The 20,208-nt window shown below is 42.8% G+C and overlaps 1 protein-coding gene across 2 annotated transcripts in view; it reads left to right on the top strand.

The window, feature by feature from the left end:
* LARGE1 (LARGE xylosyl- and glucuronyltransferase 1) overlaps nt 1-20,208 on the top strand; it is a 998,660-nt gene that overhangs the window by 492,519 nt on the left and 485,933 nt on the right. For both annotated transcript variants that reach the window (XM_085651963.1, XM_085651962.1), the window contains exon 5: nt 3,364-3,487. In XM_085651963.1, the coding sequence (XP_085508089.1) occupies nt 3,364-3,487 (124 nt within the window). The remainder of the gene's footprint in view (nt 1-3,363; nt 3,488-20,208) is intronic.

Here is a 20,208-nt window from a genome sequence, read left to right as displayed (position 1 = left end):
GGCCGAGGGATGGAATATCTCCTTTTTTTTAATCATTGCTCACCTGAAATAATTGACCACTCTCATTTACAATATGTTACATTTTGCTTAATACGTCTCATACATGCATAGAAATGTCAACCTTTTCCGGATGTGATTCAGAATTTTCTAGTCTCGCGTGGTTTACACCCTCACATTTTCACAAACGTATTCTTTATATTCAGAAGTCTCTTATTCACACCATTCCTGATCCTAATCTCCTTTTTTATATAGTCGAGAGATTATATCCTCTTTGCTGTAAAACCTGTAATGTGTTTTAGACTCTGTTCATATTTAGCATCCCTTTATTTTTTTTTATAGCGCTAACTAGACCCGAAGGTATCAGAGCCCTTTACAAGAGCACCAGTTGCGTTACAGACTGACACATTATCTTTTTAGGTCTCGCCTAGCGTTGCTGCGCACATGCGTAGCTCGCTCGGCGAGATTTATTGCAGATGAGGAGTTTTAGAAAAGGGCTTTATGCCCCGCCCCTTATTTCCATTGGCTTGCATCATCGTTTATGTTAAACGGTGGCCTGCCATTGGAAATAAGGTTTATAGGGTGCCTCCTTTTGGCTTTTTTGTCCGGCCCGGGTGGCCTGCTTCACCGCTGTCGTGAAGACTTTTCTTATCTGCTTCTTTATTTAACAAGCTGATAAGAAAAGTCTTCACGACAGCTGTGAAGCAGGCACGGAGCTCAAAGGCGCACAGGGTCACGGGGAGGATAGGGCTTTATTACCCACAGCAAAAACAGGATGAACAAACGTTTTATAGCGGTGCCGACGCTAATTTTGCTGGGGGGAAGTGTGCGTAACTGATGGCATCCGTATTCTAAATATCTTAAGCTGGCAATATGAATAAAACACATCTGCCGCCAATGCAACCAAAATTGACAATTCTGAAGGATTTATTATTTTATTTTGGCATGTTTTGCATTCTTCTGTTTCACGGAGTGCAATACGATGCCACTTTAAGTATGTGCATAGTTTTTAAAGGATTTACAGTGTTATTTTTTACAGAAAATGTTTAACGTATTCAAATATAAGAAAGCCATTTCTTCCAAATTGAAAGTGTATAGTAAAATGTATGCACGGTTCCCATGATGCGAGCATTTCTCATGCTAGTATTGCGCTTTTGCACACGAAAGGACTGTCGTGCTTATTTATATATTTAACGTGCCCTGCGTTGCTTGGAGTATATAAAACAGAAGAGCGTTTCAAAATCACAAACAGGTACTTCAAGCCGTACATATTACCACAGAAACGGACACACAACAGAGTTCTTTGTTTAATTAATATCGGGAGGGCATATTTTTACCAAGCTCTATTGCGCTACGCAGACAACCATACCACGAGTCAGGGGTGTAACACAGGCCCCCCATTGCCACGAGTTGCCTTCTCTCCCCTTCTTACAGCAGCATGCACCACACAACCAACCCAATGTTTCCCCATATTGCCGAACTGGTGCCTCTAACCCCCGCCCCCATGTGCAAATCACTCTTGCCCTTCACCTGTGGCTGTCGTGCCCCACAGTGCCCGGCACCGCAACTCCATCCACCCCACCCACCCCCCATGCCTAGGAATACCCAGTGCACTCCTACCCACCCAACCCACTCCACTCTTCTTATCCGCAGAAAACCTCCTCCTGGTCAGCCTGGCATCCCGCCTCAACCTTGCAACCAGACCCTTTGCTGCCTTTACCCAAGCCACCAAAACAACAGCTCCATGCCCCTCCCACCTCACTGCTCCGACTCAAGTGCCCCGTCTACCTCCACCCGCCTCCAAAATTAACGCGTGTTTAAACTTTCCCCCCGTTCCGTCACCACAGACCACAATCCTCTTTCTAAGTACTCTGAGAGATTAATCATCAGCCCAGGATCACAGGATGTTGAGCCACGCCGAGATCAAAACTTCATCAACCCATTCAAATTTGTACCCGAACACCCCCCCACCCCAGCTCTCCGTGGGCACCAAGCCTCCTGCAAACATCCATAGTGCCTTAATCCCAGCTGTACCATCCCCAGGTGTCTGCTTCCCCCCCGCCTTGCCAACGCCAAACAAACCACACTCTGCAGCAAGCCGCCTGCACCTAGCCTCTGGAACCAACCCCACCGTGCCCACACCGATCCCCTTGTATGCCCAACCGAGCTCCAAGCTGTGGCAAGCACCACAACCCCCGTCCCCCAACCCCATCACACACTCTTCCCCACACAGATCTCCTGTAATCCTGTGCAAATGCGAGACCTATTGCATTGCCTATTGCATTACACATGTTTTGCATTCTTCGATTTCACGTAGTGCAATACGATGCCACTTCATGTATGTGCATAGTTTTTGAAGGATTTAGTTATTTTTTACTGAAAATGTTGAATGTATTCAAATAGAAGAAAGCCATTTCTTCCAAATTGAAAGTACATAGTAAAATGTATGCGCGGTTGCCATAATGCAAGCATTTCTCACGCTAGTATTGCGCTTTTGCACAAGAGAGGACTTATTTATATATTTAACGTGCTCTGCGTTGCCTTAATCCCGGCTGTGCCATCCCCAGGTGTCTGCGCGCACCCCCCCAACCTTGCCAATACCAAACGAACCACACACCACAGCAACCCGCCTGCACCTACCCTCTGGAACCAACCCCACCGTGCCCACACCAATCCCCTTGTATGCCCAACCAAGCGCCAAGCTGTGGCAAGCACCACAACTCCCGTTTCCCCCCCACCCCATCACGCGCTCTTCCCCACACAGATCTCCTGTAATCCTGTCTGCCCTCTAAGAAATAATCTCACAGAACTATTGGTATTATAAATGACAATGTGTTTTATTTATGTTTCTTTTGTAAAAACATAAATAAAAGGCATTGTCATTTACAATGCAAGAGTTTAAGCTATTGGCATTGTAAATGACAATGCCATTTATTTATCTGTTTTCAAAACCAACACATAGATAAAAGGTTTGTCATTTACAGTGCCAATAGCTCAAACATTTGCAAATGCGAGACCTATTGCATTGCAAATGCTTGTTTTGTTAGGCACAGGGAGATTAAGTGATTTGCCAAGAGGCACAGGATGTTAAGCGTCCCTGCCGACACTCGAACCTGGTTCCCCAGCTCCGAGGTCGACTAATCTAGCCCTTAGGCTACATTACACCCAATGCCATCTAAACCTCCCTTAGATTGGGCTCCACATTTCTTCACTTTTATGCCCAACACATTCTTGACCTCTTCTTGTTACTGCCAATTCCCTTAAGTGCCTCTTTTTATGCCCAGCAGTTGTACAACGTCCTACTGTTTATGCACAACACTGTCATTTGAATAAATCATTTACATTTCTTGTTCTCTCATTCCCCAGGCGCAACCCTCTCCACTTCCACCTTATTGCAGACGCCATTGCCAAGCAGATATTGGCAACACTTTTCCAGACGTGGATGGTGCCAGCAGTGCGGGTTGATTTCTACGATGCAGATGAGCTTAAGGTATGCAAATCTAATCTGCTGCTGTGTAAGAGGGATTGTGAAGCTGACATGGACATTGCAGGCAGGTCTCGAGTGAACCAGCATGCTGCGGGCGATAAGACTTCAAGATGATAGCCACCATGTTCCAGGTGTATATCAGGAAAGATGGAGGAGGGGGGTCATGTCCTTGCGCCATGAGCTCAATATAAGAAGGGGGGGGTAGAAGGACGAGGCTGCACCCCCAAAAACTCACACAAATGAAGTGAAGGAAGACCATGCAGTGCAGCGCGGGCTTAGAAAAGAAGCTGAGGGAAAACGAGCCCGGCTGCACCACTGAGAACTCAACATATTGAGACCATACAGTAATGCCACAGGTTCAACTCTGAAAATGGGTTCAGAGAACTACCACTAGGGCCTCACCACTGAAGTTTAATGCATGTAGATTACATAATATCTCCAGGGAATCAACGCAGAAGGTGATGACGAGGAGACCATCCTATACCGCTACCGGCTCAAAGCATATGTTGAGAGCAGAGAGACCACCAACTACCATCATGGACACAAAATACAAGGGGAGGGCGGAGAGATCTGTCTGTATCTCTGTGAGCTTACGTATGTGAGGGCAGAAATAGCATGCTTTATCTCCACCATTTTAGGAGACAAGGTGAGGCCACAAACCCTAAATTGTTTCTCTAGGAGCTTTGCATTAAAAGTGTGGTCTAATGTTGTGCATCGACAAGCTGAACATAAACGGTGAGGACAGAGAGACCGGACTGTACCCCTAGGAACCTAGCACAGAAGGCATGGGCAGAACCATCATGCCGTAAATCTAGATGTTCAACACAGAAGTAGAGAACAGAGAGACAAGACTGTAAATCTGGGAACTTAGTGTAAAATGTGTAGATGGAAGCACAATGCTGCACTATCAGAAGTTGAAGACTGTGTGAGGGCAGAAAGACCACCAGAAAATTCAGCTGACAACACTAAGACAGAACAAATATGTCCTACCACCTAGAGCTCAATGCCCAAGGTGTCGGAAGACAGACAAAGCAGTACCACCCAAAATCTGCAAATACAAGAACTTGCAAAAAGACCATGCCATTCCACTACGAACTCCACATACTAGGCAAAAAAATACATACTCTGTCTACCCCAGGAACTAATCCTACAAGGTGAGGGCACAGACCATGCTGTGCCACCAGCCATGCTGAACTGTGAGTAACTTGCATGGCCAGCTACCACAGAAACGACACTAAACCAAAAGAAACATAGCCGACAGTGTGATTACTGGAGGGCCAAGAGGCCATGAAGTACCACCAACAACATTTCATAGAAGATCATACAAGAAAACCATGATGCACCACCAGGAACTCACCATAACAAGCAGTGATATATGAACTGCACCAGTTAGGGAAAGAAATCTAGAAAGTTATGCACATGTTAGCAGTTACAAGACTTTACTCCATCTTTTGTACATCAATCACCCTAGAAAATGAGGATCATGGCAACTAGCAGAATTCACAAACAGCATGACAGAACTGTTTGACATGGAACATAGCTGGTGTTGGAAATAAATTAGATGTGGGATAGACATGCAGAGGATATTTTGTCAGTTGATGATATTGGACTGCGGGGAACCTAAAAACGAGGACTCCACACTTTTTAAATATACTCAGCTGTGTCAAATTGAAGCCTGTGGTTAAAGAGAGGGGGAATGATGGTTATCTTGATGGCTGCATGGCTAAAATGAGCAAAACACACAAGATGATGGACGGAATGTTGCACATTGGCAAAACATTCACCCCCAGTCACAGATCTGGGTTTAATCCATCGTTATTTTGCTCACCACGCCACCCCAGTTCTGACATGGCCATATGCAAATCAGTCTTGACCCTGTGCCTCATGGGAACAGTCCAGCCCGAAGTGCCAAGCCATGTCTTCCCTGTACTGGAATCAAGCATCCTAGGACCGGTTTCAGGGTTTCACCCCTCTTCAGCCAGGATAGCTTGACTCCAGTGGCGTAGTGAGCACGGGACCCACGTCTGGGCATACCCTTCCCACATAGGGCAAACAGCAAAACACACAAGATGATGGACGGAATGTGGCACTGCAAAAGTTAAATGCGTGATGAACTGCCAGACAAAATAAAATGAGGGTCAGCGGAAAGATCCTCTGTTATGTTACATGTTGGTAGCCTTTTATGCATTAAGAGATCAGCCATTGACCTGGGAGCATGGGGCGGTAAAATATTTAACTATGTAAGTAGAGTGCCGCAGTGGACCTCCCAGAGTGGCTGTGGATCCCTGGAGCTATTGCGAGTAAATAAATGATTGCCTTGTTTCTGCTGAACCAGAAATTGTGCATCTTTTGAGTAAAATAGTGCGCCATGAGCTTGGACCTCAAGAAGTACAGGTGAGAGAAACTGATTGGGGAAGTTGGTTATGTAGTCAGCCAAGTGCTCATCAAAGCAGTTTAAGGGCGACAGTCGCAAAGCTAAACAAGTGTTGGGATGACTTGCTCTGCGACTATTTACGGTTATGAACATGTTACAAAGAACTACTGAAATAGGGATTAAAAGTGATCATACAAAATCCATCTGGGATCTATTGTTTCCTTCAAATAAAGACATAGGGTCAGATGTACAAAACTATTAGCGTACGCAAACCTTGGGATTGACAAAATTACAGGATTATTGAATTGCCGTAATATTTTTTTGTTAACGTACTAAACCCATCTTGGGAGTTGGAAATGCATTTCGAACTCACAAAACGTCTTTAGCAAACCATACAAATCGCAGTTCGGAATGGGAATTAATCCCTAATTGCTATTCCATATGGTATGTGTTGATCACTTCCAATCGCAGCCACGCTCGCTAAGCATTGGCCAGTTACCGACCCTTCAAAGGTGATGGGAATTGATTTCCAAAGGGAAACGGGTCCACTGGGGTGCACGGGGTCGCTAAAGCTGCTTTAAGAAGCAAAAATGTTTCCCATTTGAGAATCCAATCACAGGTGTGGTGGTCTGCTGCTCCTCGCGGGCCACCAGCCCTGTGTTTGAAGCCAATTGCTGGGATGTGGAAATAGCGGCATTCCTAATCAATATCTAATAGGCAGGTCCTTCTGCGAATCCCCTATGATGGGAGATTTTGCAACATGACCGATATTAGTACATAGGTCGCATCGCAAAATCAAAGACGCGTTGAAAAAAGTTGTTGCACCTTTTGCAACCTGTCTCTTCGTACATCTGACCCGTACTGCGCAATTCTAGACTCTGTTGCTACGAATACATTGAGGCCACAGTATGTTATCACCTGTGTGTCTCGCATTATTCTAGTGTTATGTGAGACCAAATGATGCCTCCTGGCCCTCTCCTGAAAGTGAGAATAGAAAGCCTATTTCAGTACTTTCTGGGCTTTCCATTTGCTGTAGAACAGTTGAGAATTGCAAAGCGGCACGGCCAAGGGCTTGAGTTCTGATATGGTAACACAGCCTCAGCATGATGGCTGGTCATCGGAACTGCATTAATATAGTTCTTACTAACCCGGAAGCATTGTGCACTCAAGCAAACCATTCCATGCAGTCATTCCAGTTTCTTTATGGTGGAATAAATGAACAGGGGTTAGTTGTGGTCATTAGTGGGGGTATGTGAGGTCATGCACATGGATGGTGGGATGTATAGGTGATCTAGAGGAGATTAGGTATGGTTAGGTGGCATAGGTATTCCTTTGGAGGGGACATTGTGATCTTGTAAACGAGTTGTAGTAATACCCTAATAGAGAATAAGGCAATCATGCATGTGTCAGAGTAGGTTGTGCTCAGAGAGAGGAGTCATGGAGAAGATGAAAGGGAAGGAGACAAACATTTCAAAGAGAGGAAATAGAAAGGACAGCCGAAAATCTAAAGTTTTAATTAAAGGTCTGTTTTTCGTGCTGATTTAGGGGATGTATATAATATTTATGCGACCGCATGCAATGTGAGGATGCAAGAATGGAGAGGGACACAACATTATTTACTTGTAAAGATAGAGTGATATTAGGTTTTTTGATAGGATACTGCTAGGCCAGTGATCCAGCCCGGTCTGTTGATATCTCAAGAGCTGAAAGTGAAAAATAATGGCTGGACGCATATGCAAGAAAAATCAAGAGTTCGGCTGCACTCAGAGGAAGCCGCAACTTCAAGATGATAGCAGTGCGAGAAAGGATATGGGAAATAATGTACTCATTGAAAAGGGTTTCTGTGGATGTCTCCTGGTGTCCATCCCCAGGTTTGGCTCACAGTATTGATTAGGAAGCAGAGTGAGTTCCATTTTAAGGCCTCTGGTTTGCATTGCCACAAGGGAGAGGGCGAGGACCGCTTCCCGCACAGTGGAAGTGTGATACCTGCATTCCAGTGGCTGGAGGGCAGGGGATGCAAACACTGATGTGAGTGGAGGGATGGTGAAAGGGCTCCCTTTACAAATTCAGTGAAGATCTATAACTGTTATAGGGGTTAAAAGCATTGCCCTCTGGCCACTGAAAGCTGGTTTTATGAAAGCCATTTGCAAGGCAGGAGAAGAATTATTCAAATAGCTACAAGACAGTTTAGATTATTAGCTGTGAGTGATACATATGCACTTATTGGCTAAGTGAGCGTCTCTAGGACTGGGCTGAAGAAAACAATGTCCTGCCAAGTAATGCAGCATGGTTTTGGGAGGTAGTAGTATGGGGCATTCTGTGGTCCTTAGCACTGTAAATGTCAAATATGTAACCATTAAAGGAGACACACATATTGCAGTATTTAATTTAGCCTGAACTTAATGTCATTAGGACCATGAGTCTCAATCAGAGGTTTATTTCATTACAGTCAAAAGGCAGTAAAATATGTCGAGCATTGTTAGACAATATACATAGATGCATTATTGAGAGTTCCACTTCATATAAATAGTTTTCAATCAAATTCATTCTTTTCTATGTATTTGCTTCGTTTTCTGTCTTTTCTTCTCTTGTCCTTTGACTTACTTCTTCCTTTGTCATGTTTCTTTTCTTTCTTCTCCTTTTGTCCTTGTCTTTTTCTCTCTTATTATGCTGGCCATTTTTTCCTTTCTACTTTCCTTGATTGGTATTTCTATGTTTCATTCCTTCCTTCTGTTCTTAGAGTATTGCTTACTTTGTCACTTTTCCTTTTTCTTTTCTGCTTTCATTTTCTTCTGCGTTCTTTCTTTCCTTTCTATTTTTACTCCTTTAATTTCCTTTATTCCTTTCCTTTGTTCCTCCTTTTCTTTCATTTCATTCTTTCCTTTCCTTAGTCTCACCCTTCTTCTTTCCTTTTCACCTTCTGTGAATCTTCCTTTTGTATTTTTCTTATTTTTTTTTCCTAATCTCCTTCGCTACTTTGTTCCTTCGTTACTCTCCTTTGTATCTTGCCTCCAGTCTTTTTCTTCCCTTCTCTTCTTTGCTCCTTTTTTGATCTTCATCATTTATTCTATTCCTTCTTTTTTTTCTCCTTTTTCCCTTTTTTTCTCCTTTTTCCCTTTTTTCCTTTCCTCCTTACCCCCTTTTGTCTCCTGCCTCTTTTATTCATTCTTTCATTCCACCTCTCATTCCTTTCTTTCTTTCTTTCTTTCTTTCTTTCTTTCTTTCTTTCTTTCTTTCTTTCTTTCTTTCTTTCTTTCTTTCTTTCTTTCTTTCTTTCTTTTTTTCTTTCTCTCTTTCTTTCTTTCTTTCTTTCTCTCTTTCTTTCTTTCTCTCTTTCTCTCTTTCTCTCCCCTCATCTATCCTCCCCTTCTCCTTTCTGGCTTCTTCTCTTTCCAACTTTCCTTCATTCATTTCTTCCTCCCTTCCTTTCATCATTCCTCTCATTCCTTCCATATTTCTTTCTCCTTTACTTTCGCTTGTTTAATTTTATTTATTCCTCTCCCTTTTTAAAAGAGTTTTTAACTTCCTAAAGCAATCTCTCTGTTTATTAATGTGCATTTCATTATTGCCTCATTAGTATACCCAGGGGCAAAGGGATGGCAGCACATATATGTTTGCATGTTGAATGCTATGAAGTCTGCATGTACCTATGGCACATTTTCCTAGTCAATGGTGAAATTAATACACTTTCTGATATAGGTTTGTATGTATTTTTTGCATGCTCGAGAGTACTTGGACATTTTTTGCAAGGGCAGAGCCACTGGACTAATGCTGCAGGGGTGGGCCAAATTATGTGTCAGTGTTGATTAAATTATGTAGCCAAAAAAGGCACATTTTGTGGCAATAATACTTCACTATTTTGTCATTTTTACAAGGATGACCATTGTTGGGTCTGCATTTTTCACCTCATTAGTATCAGTTTAACGCTTAAAATACATCAGAAATTGAAAAATAGTGTGCTGCTGTTTTTGTGTGAGGATGGTATTTATGGAAAATACATGTACTATCCGTAGATCTTGCATGAACTATGTGTGCTTCATTTAAATAAAACTATGCAACTTTACGCAGTACTATTGGAAACCATTGTTCTATACTTTCAAGATGGCTGCCACTTTGTGTGAAGCAATGTAGTGGCCATCTTCAACGTATACATTTTTTTATACTTTGAAGATTTTCCTATGCTTTATCACCCCACCTTGTGTCATGTAATATGGTAGCCATGTTGAGATATAGTAAAATACATTTTCAAGATGGTTGACCGCCACTATTGGCTGTCGGCACAATTTTAAAAGTCTCCAGAACTGGCAACGCAGGCAGGATCGAGCACAAAAGCTGGGGAGGGAGAGAAGGCAGATAGATGAAAGTGGAGAGGGGAGGGAGAGAGAGAGAGAGTGAAAGACAGAGAGAGCACAACACCAAGGTGCACATTTCTCAAAGTTAGAAGGCTTTAAAAGCACATAAATAAGGGTGCAAAATCACAAACAAAAACAAGCATTGGTAATGCATCGGTTTCACCTATGTTATTAATAATTAGCTGTTTTTTGTTGCAAGTTGTAGCTTAGTGAGTAGTTGTTGCGCAATATAAGTTCCTGCAACTCTGTTAGTGTTATGACTTGTTTATTGTGAAAGGCAATATATTGTGCGCTTCTAGGAGGCAGCAAGATGTGTGGAAGTAAGAAGAGCGAGAGGCAGAGCGATTGCGTCAGTGCACATGAACCCTCAGGCAGTCATGTAAATACTCAGCCAGTGCACAGGAGGCTTCAGACAGTACACAAGAACCCTCAGATTATGAACAGAAAAACTCATTGCACAGGTACCCCAGACTGTGCATGTGAACACTGAAACTGTGCACAGGTTCCTCCGCCAGTTTACAGGAAACATCCAGAAACCTCCATGCCATGCACAGGAACCATCAGCATAATTTATATATTCACCCAGTGCACATGAACACCCAAACAATCTACTGGGAGCCCTGAGGCTGTACATGGAGACACCTGGTGCAGAATAAACGTCTGTGTCAAAAGAACAGACAGTCAGCACACAGCAGGACTCGGACCATACACAGGAACCCTCCAGCACTGCATAGAAACCAAACGGCGCATAGAAATCCTCAGACAGTGCATAGTAAAACTCACACAGCGCACGTGGATACTTAGTGCACAGGAAAACTCATTACACAAGAAACCCTAAGCAGTCATGAAATACTCAGGTAGTGCCCAGAAACACTCAGAGTATATGAAAACTCAGTGGATGGGAACCCTCAAACGATCACAGGAAGACTTAGCCGGTGCACAGGGGCACTCTGGAAGTGCATGCAAACACTGAGTAAGTGCATGGGAAAAATCAGACAGGTCAAAGAAGCACTCACTCAGTGAACAAAAACATTCAGCCCACAGGAACCCTCAGGCAGGCAGGAGAACACTGCTATAGTGATAGGAAATCCTCAAACAGTGCATGGGAAATCTCAGTGCACAGGCACCCCAAACTGGAAACGTCAGAGAAGAGATGCCCCTAGACAGTCATGGCAATCCTCGCCAGAGAACAGGAACACTGAGACATTGTATGGGAATAGTAAACCGGTGCTTTGAAACACAGACACTCAGGCAGTGCTCAGAACACTTTCTGCACACAAACCCTTAGAACCTCAGTCAGTGCCGAGGAGGGCGCCGCCAGTGCACAAGAACACTCGAGCTACCATATGAGTCCTCGCGAAGTGCACCGAAACCCACAGAGTGCACAGGAACCCACAGACAATCACAACAACCCTTACCCTGTACTTATTGTTCAGGAACACTCGAAAAGAGCCTTTATTGCAGACACTCATGTACCACTCGTAATCATAATGCACGCGGTTGGAAAGCTAATGAAAGAAATGCACTCTGGCTCCTCATCACTTCCAGCAGGTGGATGACGATTTGCGAGATATATGGATTTAATACCACTGTACAGCAGACTACTGCAGAGACTCGTGAGCTTGCATTGTACAGGTGAAAGCAGGATGTGACATCGCTATGAATGCAGGGCCGCAATGAGCCCCACGAAATCCGGATTTTTTGATGCCTATTGACACATAAATCAGACTATTTCTGCGCAACAGACATCTCAGAACCTCTTTTATTTTTTACTGTTTATGCTTCTGCTTTTATGATAGTGAAGTGATCTGGCAAACGTAATGATTTAGCAAAATAGTAATTTGGACATATTCAGAAGAAAAGGAGTAATCAAAAAGAAAAAGTGAGAACAAGTGACATAATTATATAAAAAAAATTAAAAAAAAGAGGTGTGAAGGGCTATCTTATTCTAGCCCAGTGATATCTTCGCCATCCTCATAATGGACATAAAACTAGATTCCTCAGGCCTCCATGCCTTCACAATTAACTACCCTCCTAATCTAGCTAAAAATGCTACTAAAAAGCACAAACATCAGCTACTCAAAACCCTTCCTGAAACACTTATCTCAGATATATATTTTTGCGCCAATAAGGGTAGGCCAACCAATTACCTCATCTTCTACTCGAGAAAACGTGCAAGATGAAGGAATGTCTTCTATTACATGCTTTGCAGCCCAGGGTCCAAGAAAACTCCTCATGGCCTCAAACTATCTGCCTCGCCTTCGCCCTTTTTCAATGCCAAAGCCACCATATCACTCTACAACAATGGAATCACCCTAATTCAAGCTTCGAACGACAATTTATCTAAAATGGACGACAATTTATCTCAAATGAACTATATGTTCCCCACACTCTCGAAAGCAGTGTCTAAGAGCCCACAGCTCCCCTCATCTCACACTAATCGCCATAATATCACTCACACATTTCAACAAACATACGGGGTGACTCCAACTTCTCCTAGCCCTACCCTTTCCTTAAGCTACCCCCACCCAATCCAGTCCCCTGACCTAGCAAATACAGAGCCCTCATCACCTACATGACCTTTGATTCAAATGATTAGTTGCCCTTCTTTATCACATACTCGCCTGACCTATACCCGACACACTTCGGGTACCCCAGTGCTGTAGCCTCTCCTGCTCATCCGATTTATCCATCTCCAGTGGATCCACCTGGCAAGGTCCATCCCAGGATGCCATCAGCCCTTAATAATGCATGGAAAGCCCCATCCCTTAACCAACTGTAACCACACTGACTGGGCCGCTCGCCTGATGAGATCTCTACCTGCCTGCGCTACCTCATGGACAAAATCTATCATTTGACAGCCATCACGTTCGAGCACCTACCCTTGCTCAGAAATAGAAGTACCCTAAGGGCCCGGGCCAACTCCCAAACATGCGCCTGTCCAGATCGAGACCCTCACACCCCTCACCTTAACTCAAAAGCTTTACCCCTCCAAATGCCTCCTCCCATCCCAGAAGACTGAAGTCTGATCTATCTAACGTGATATCCACGATCTACTCCACTCATACACTATTTTTTTTTTTTTTTTTAGTCCTCATTTTGCAATACTGGGTTTGGAGATTTCTCAGGGATCTTTATAACAGTTGCGTAGTTCTCTTTCGCTACCCCTTTTACAAAATGCGAGTAGAGGAGCTTCCCTTTATCTGTCAAGAGCTCTACATCTCTTTAACCCTTGTAGGAAAGGTGGGTGGAGCTAGCTTTCCAGGCTACTCTAGAAGTCAGTGCTTCTGTTGTATTGCCATTGCTTAATCATTGGACCACTGGTAGGTAGCATTTTAATTAGTTTAACATATTTTTTGTTGTTCCCAAACTTCCCAAAATTTATATCTTTTACTGGTCTTCCCTTTTCTATCTAGTCTGGAAATCCTATGCGTAAAGTTGATCCATGCCATAAGTGAGGGGGGGTTGGATTTTATCCAGTTAACACATATTTCCCTTCTAGCAAGTAATATTAAAGTAAAGAGCAAGTTCTCTTGATCTTTTGTTAATTTAACAAGATTTGCCCCCTCTTCTCTAACCCCAAAGATAACCAAATGTATACTTACATTGACTGGGTAGTTAATTATCCTCTCTAAGGTCTTACCCACTTCTCTCCAAAAATCGTTGATCTGGGGGCACTGCCAGAACATGTGCAAGTCGTCTACTTCTTCTTCTCCACACTTCGGGCATTTTTTCCGATCAGTGTTGTTAAATTTTGAAAGCCTTTTCGGTGTCCAATACGCTCTATGAAGAGTGAACAGGTGGTTTCTCCTTAGGGCAGCAGATTTTATAATACCCCAACATTTTCCCATAGATACTTGCCAGGAATTCTCGATGTCTGCTGTAGGCAGTGCCCTCCTCCAGATCTTTTCTGGTATCTTGGGGATATCTTCGCCTGATTCGATAAGGGCCCAGTACCAGAGAGAGATTTCTTTCTTTTGAGTTCCGATAGTTAGCATTTTGTATTCCAGATCTTTGTCTCCTTCGTATATTTCCAGCTCTGTTTTTGCCCAACTAGTTAGTTGAAAGTATTTAAATTTAGATAGGGAGCCTCCCACCAGATTGTCAAGAAGCGACCAGGTTATAACCTTATCCTGTTTTATGAGTTGCCCCCATCTGATGATTCCAGCTAAGATTAAAGGAGCTGAGAGGCTGTCTTGGAGGCATTCCGGAGTGCCCGGTGATTCCCAGATCGGGGCCCAGTCGCTATAGTATGGGATTTTGGTTATTTTTCTTATCTGGGTCCAGAGTTTAGCTGCAGAAAAGAGAACTTTTAGTTTGATTTTTTTTAAGAATTTTGAATGTCCGAATTTATACAGAAAATTTCCCACTGGTCCTGCTAGGGCTTGGAGATGGGATGGATAAAGTTCATATTCTTTTAGTAGGACTCTTGCATATTTGAACTGGAAGGCTCTACAATACTGAGTCAAGACCGGGCTTGCTATACCCCCTTGTTCTTTCTTCATTTTTAGCTTATTCCATGCGATTCGGGGGCTTTTAGCAGCCCAGATGAAAGAATTTAGTTCCCTCTGCAGTTTTCTTAATTGATGTTTGGTCAAACTCTAGGAGGATTGTGCTAAATATATAGGTAAATTTGGGAAGAATCATCATTTTGATGATGATTGATCTCCCCATAAAGGTTAGGGGTAATCCACTCCACGCTTTTAGGAGTTTCCTGGTTTCACTTAGTAGCCTTTTAAAGTTGACTTCCGCAATTTTATTTATATCCTTAATTATGTCAAGACCCAGGTATCGTATTCTCTTTTTTAGAAGGGGATGGTTACTGAGACAATTCCATTCCATTATTTCGGATTTGGACTGATTGACCATATATCCGGATATTGCACCAAATTGGTTTATTGTAGCCTCGATATCATGATAACATTTTAAAAAATTATCAGTGAAGATCATCAGATCGTCAGCAAAAAGAGCAACTTTTTTCGTCCAGCCATTGTATGAAAATGGCGATATTTTAGGGTTATTCATTAGCTTAGTCGCTAGAGGCTCGATATAGAGATTAAAAAGGAGTGGCGACAGGGGGCATCCCTGCCTAGTACCTCTCATGATCTGTTGCTTCTCTGAAAGATTATTATTAACTAAGACTCTTGCTGTTGGATATCTGTAGATTGATTTAATTGAGTCCTGGAAGTTGTCTCCTAGCTCGTATCTACTTAATACAGCATTCAAATATAGCCAGTTGACCCTATCGAACGCTTTAGCTGCATCCATGGTGATAATGGCTAAGGGTATTTTTTCCTGAGTTGCTACATCTATTGCTGAAATAAGTTCTTGGGTCAGTTCTTGTATCTGTCGTGCCTTCATGAAGCCCTTCTGATTGTTGTTAATCAGGGGGTTAACTACTTTGGTCAACCTTTTTGTTAAGATTTGAGTGTAGATCTTATAATCACAATTTAAAAGGGATATGGGCCTGTAGGATTCGCAGTGGTCTGGATGTTTACCAGGTTTCAATATAATACTGATGATCGCTTCATTCCATGAAACTGGGAGATCTAATTTATTAATGAAGATATCATTCATTAATTCTGTTAAGTGTGGGGTTAAGACTTTATTTAGTGACTGGTATAGTTCGTTTGGTAGAGCATCTGGTCCTGGTGCTTTCCCTCTCTTGAGGCTTTTGATAACCGCTTCAACTTCTTCTTCTTCTATTGGTTTGTTAAGTTCTAATCTCTCTTGTTGGTAATGGAAGGCAGGTCTATGGTTTCCAGATAGTTTTGGAGTTGAGCTTCATTCGGGAAGCATTCTTCTTTATATAGTTCACTAAAGAAGTTTTGAAATTCTTTTCTCACTTCTGTATCCTCCGATGTTAATATATTCGATTGGCCTTTACATATTCTTGATATCTTGTTCCTGGTTTGCTCGGTCTTAGTTTTCCACGCTAGTATCCTCCCACATCCTTCGCCATACTCGTGGTGAGAAAGTTGGCTCGTCTCCCATTTCTCTCTAAGTCTCACCTCTAAGTGATCAGCTAAATTCTCCTTTTTTTTGTTTCTCTCAGCTGTTAATTGCGATCTGGTAAGGTCTGGTAGATCTCCTTCAAGTTTGCTGTCTAGAATTATTATCTCATCCTCGATGAGTCTGATCTTAGATTTACTCATCTTTGTTTTCCAGGCTGCTATGTTGAAGATTTTACCTCTCAATACTGCCTTGTAAGTATCCCAGACCACCTGAGAGGGCATCCCTTCTTTATTTACCTTGAAGAAATCTGTAGTTTCCAACATAAGTAAATCAGTGTACTGATTATCTAGGAAAATTGAGCGATCTACTGTCCATCGTCCGAGGATGTTATTGTTTCTCACTTGAAGGGTTAAGACTAATGCTGAGTGAACAGATAAATGTGCCGGAATATGATCTGCGTTGATAATGTTTGGCATTAAGCTAGAGTCTAGAAGAAAGAAATCAATTAGGGAAGAGTGGCCTAATCTTTTATTTTGAAAGGTATATCCCTTGATACCAGGGTTTTTCTCCCTCCAAATATCTACCAAACCAAGATCTTTTATAGTTAGTGAGATCCATTGTCTCATTTTTGGTAGGTTGATCTTCCTAGTAGGGTGTCTGTCGAGTTTTGAATCTAATATTATGTTAAAGTCACCTCCCCAAATTATAGGGGAGGGAGTTGTTAATAGTTGAGTGTAGAGATTTTGTAGAGGCTCAGGGTCATCAGAGTTAGGGCCATAGTAGCCAACTATAGTAAATAGTGCACCTTGTACTTTTATATTCGCAATGGCCCATCTCCCTTTGTTATCCACTGAACTTGTTATTACTGATGCTTTAGCTATTTTTTTAAATATAATAGCCGCTCCTTTCGCATTGCAATTCTGGTTGGTGCAGACATAAAAGTCTATCCATCTATGATTTTTTGTGATGCTTTCCCACTCTTCTTTCAATAAATGAGTTTCCTGAAGGATCAGGATACTGCAGTCGGATAACTTTAGGTATTCAAAGATCAACCTCCTTCGTTTTTTAACCCTGAGACCATTGACATTCCAGGATAAGATCTTTATTAGCGATGAATTGTCCATAAGGTGAATTGTTTCTCGAGTTTAGGGGGTAATTCGTTTAAGCTTAGATCCCCTTCGAATTTCCTTTTATTATTTTGAGGACATTTTTTCTTTTTTTCCCTATTTTGCTCCCCACCCTTTTTGTGCGCTTGTTTTATCATAGTGTATTTAAAATCCCTCCCGGAGGAAGCCTCCCTTGTTCCTTTCATTGGCAAAGAAATTTTGCCCGTTTGAGCTCCCTATCTACCAGGCTCATAAGTTAAAATCTTGTTGCTTTTCTTTCATTTGTGTCAATAACTGTTCAACCTCTTTTGGATCTCTGATGTTGTGCATTTTATTTCTCCACATAATCTTCAAAGAAGTTGGAAACCTCATTTGCACTGTCGCCCCAAGTTCTCTTAGTTCAGGCATAAATTGTCCAAGTTGCCACTGTCTTTCTTGCGTCACCTTGGCGACATCAGATCTAATTCGGAAGTTCCAATCGTCCTTATTATATACTCCCTTTTTTAGTGCCTCACCTAGGATTCTTTCCTTAAGAGAGTAGGTTTTGAAGTTAATAAGGATTTTCCTTGGGTTTTTCTTAAATTTATCTTTCCCGAAAGGATCTCGGTGCACTCTTTGTATATCTTCTTCCAAGACTATAGGATCTGACCAGGGAAAGTTTTCATTCAAGAGAGTTATTGTGAATTTTTTTATGTCTCCACCTTCTCTGCCCTCCGGCACATTCAGAATTTTGATGTTATTTCTTCTGGACTGGTTCTCTATGGATTCTAGCTTATCCCGGAGAGCTGCTTCATTTAACTTTAGAGCGCTAATTTCTCTTTGTGAAGATTCTACTTCTTTACTGAGAAGGCCCATTGTTGTTTCCACTACTTTAACTCTCTCGTCCAGAGCATTTAGCTTGGTATCGAAAGCCTCGCAAGTCTCTTGAATTTTTGTTTGATTCTTTTCAGAAATGGCAAAGTTGTTCCTCATTTCTAATAAAACAGTTTCAAGTAGATTGTTTGATGAATTCGGACTCTGTTGGTCGATCATGCTTGCATCTGTAAGTATAACCTCAGATGGATCAGCTGTCTTGGGTACCGGGTCAGCATCTGGGACAGGATCCATCATGGTCTCTGTCTCTGTCTCAATCAGTTTAATCGCGGCAGTGTTATTCGTTACTTTGTCTTGAATGGAGATAGCGCTTTTTGGAGTATTTTCCAGGGTCGTTTCTGGAGCTTGCTCCACTTGGGTTTGGATTTTAAAGAAAGATCTAAGTGAAGGTGTAACCTTCGGTCTTGGACCCGACTCTGACAGATGTGCCTTGGATCTGGGTTGTTGTTTTTTATGCTTTATAAGTGGAGTTAAAGGAGTTTTTCCAATTGAATCAGTTCTTCTGGCTCTTATTTTTTTGGTGTTAGCGGGAGTAATCTGAGGAATACTGGGGTCAAGGGTGGTCAGGGGGCAGTCTGCCAGAAATTGTCTATTCCTGAGACAATAGCTGGCTCCAGTTCTGCTACCGCTACCGATTTTATCTGTCTCTCCTATACCCCCCAATGTCGAGTTACAGCCTGTTGGATTTTTTAGAAAATGATGGTTTAGCATACAATCTCTGCTAACTGTCAATTTGGTAGATTCAGGAGGGATTATGGGATTTGTAGTCTTTACGGGCGAGGGTCTCTCTATTTTCTTTGCCCTCCTCATGCAACCCTCCACTCTTACCTCCAGTTTTTCCTCTCTTACGGCAAGATTTTCCTCCCCCAAAACATGCGAGCTGGTACTCCGTGCACTTCTTTCCCACTGAAAGCTCTGAGAACTGCTCCCGGGGTTGGTTCTGGGCGGTGTTGACCTCTGCTGTTCTGCCCTGGCCGACCCGGAACGAGAGCCTTGCAGCGGCTCTCCAGAAGATGGACCTCGCCCCCTGAGCTTCCGCCCAGACACCAAACAGTGTACTGCCGCTTGCACGCGGCGAACGCGGAACCCGCAGCGGATCCAATCCTGTGCTCACGAGACCGATGAGTTGATCGGGCTCGAATCTCATGGCCGATGCAGGTAGGAAAAAGTAAGCTCGATTTGCTCGTTTTCAGCCTCTTTAAGTTTTTTTCGATGTCAGTAAACAATAAACATTTTCTTTCGAGATTCTAACGTAACGAGGCTGCCAAAAGAAACAGGTTGCAGTGACTAGGTCAGCCTGTAGACAGAGAGCTCCCGACCGGTCGCGTTAGCCGGCCGCCATCTTCCTCCACTCATACACTATTACAACAGACACTAACATGACCCTCCAGGGTCAAATCCAGACCATTCAAGCTAACCCCTACAGAGAACCCACCTTCAACTTGAGAGGTATAAATAGTGACAACCTCAAGCATATTAACATACTTCTGACTCACACCAACCATTCTAATAGCCAACTGAAATGTGTTCTTCTCACCTGCAGATCAGCGAGTAAACATGCCCCCGATATCTAGGATCTCATCCTCACAAATGAGCTTGGCATAATCATCCTCACTGAAACCTGGCTAAACTGATCCTCCACTCCTATGTTCGACCTTCTAGTCCCTCCCAGCTACAACATAATTTGTCTGGACAGAGCCATTAAACAGGGTGGGGAAATAGCTTGTATACATAGAAATACACTCTCAGTGTCCTAATCAGAAACCATCACCTTGCCCTCCAGTGAATATCTCTGCTTCAACATTTCAAGCAATAACAACCCCATCTGCAAACTACACACTTTCTACCACCCCCTGGAGACAATCTATCTGTCATTAAACAACTATTGGAAATCATCACATCCAACGATGCCCCCTTGGTGACCCAAATTTTACTTGGAGACTTCAACCTCCACGGGTCTAACCCAAAAGATCAAGCAGTGAATTGCCTAAAAACCTTCCTATCAGACCATGAGCGGACCCAATTCTGTGACAGCCATACCCACAACAAGGGTGAAACCCTGGA

The sequence above is a fragment of the Triturus cristatus genome, chromosome 4_1 (genome assembly GCF_964204655.1).
Source record: "Triturus cristatus chromosome 4_1, aTriCri1.1, whole genome shotgun sequence".
Taxonomy (NCBI): Eukaryota; Metazoa; Chordata; class Amphibia; order Caudata; family Salamandridae; genus Triturus; species Triturus cristatus.
This window is presented reverse-complemented; position numbering and strand designations above follow the sequence as displayed.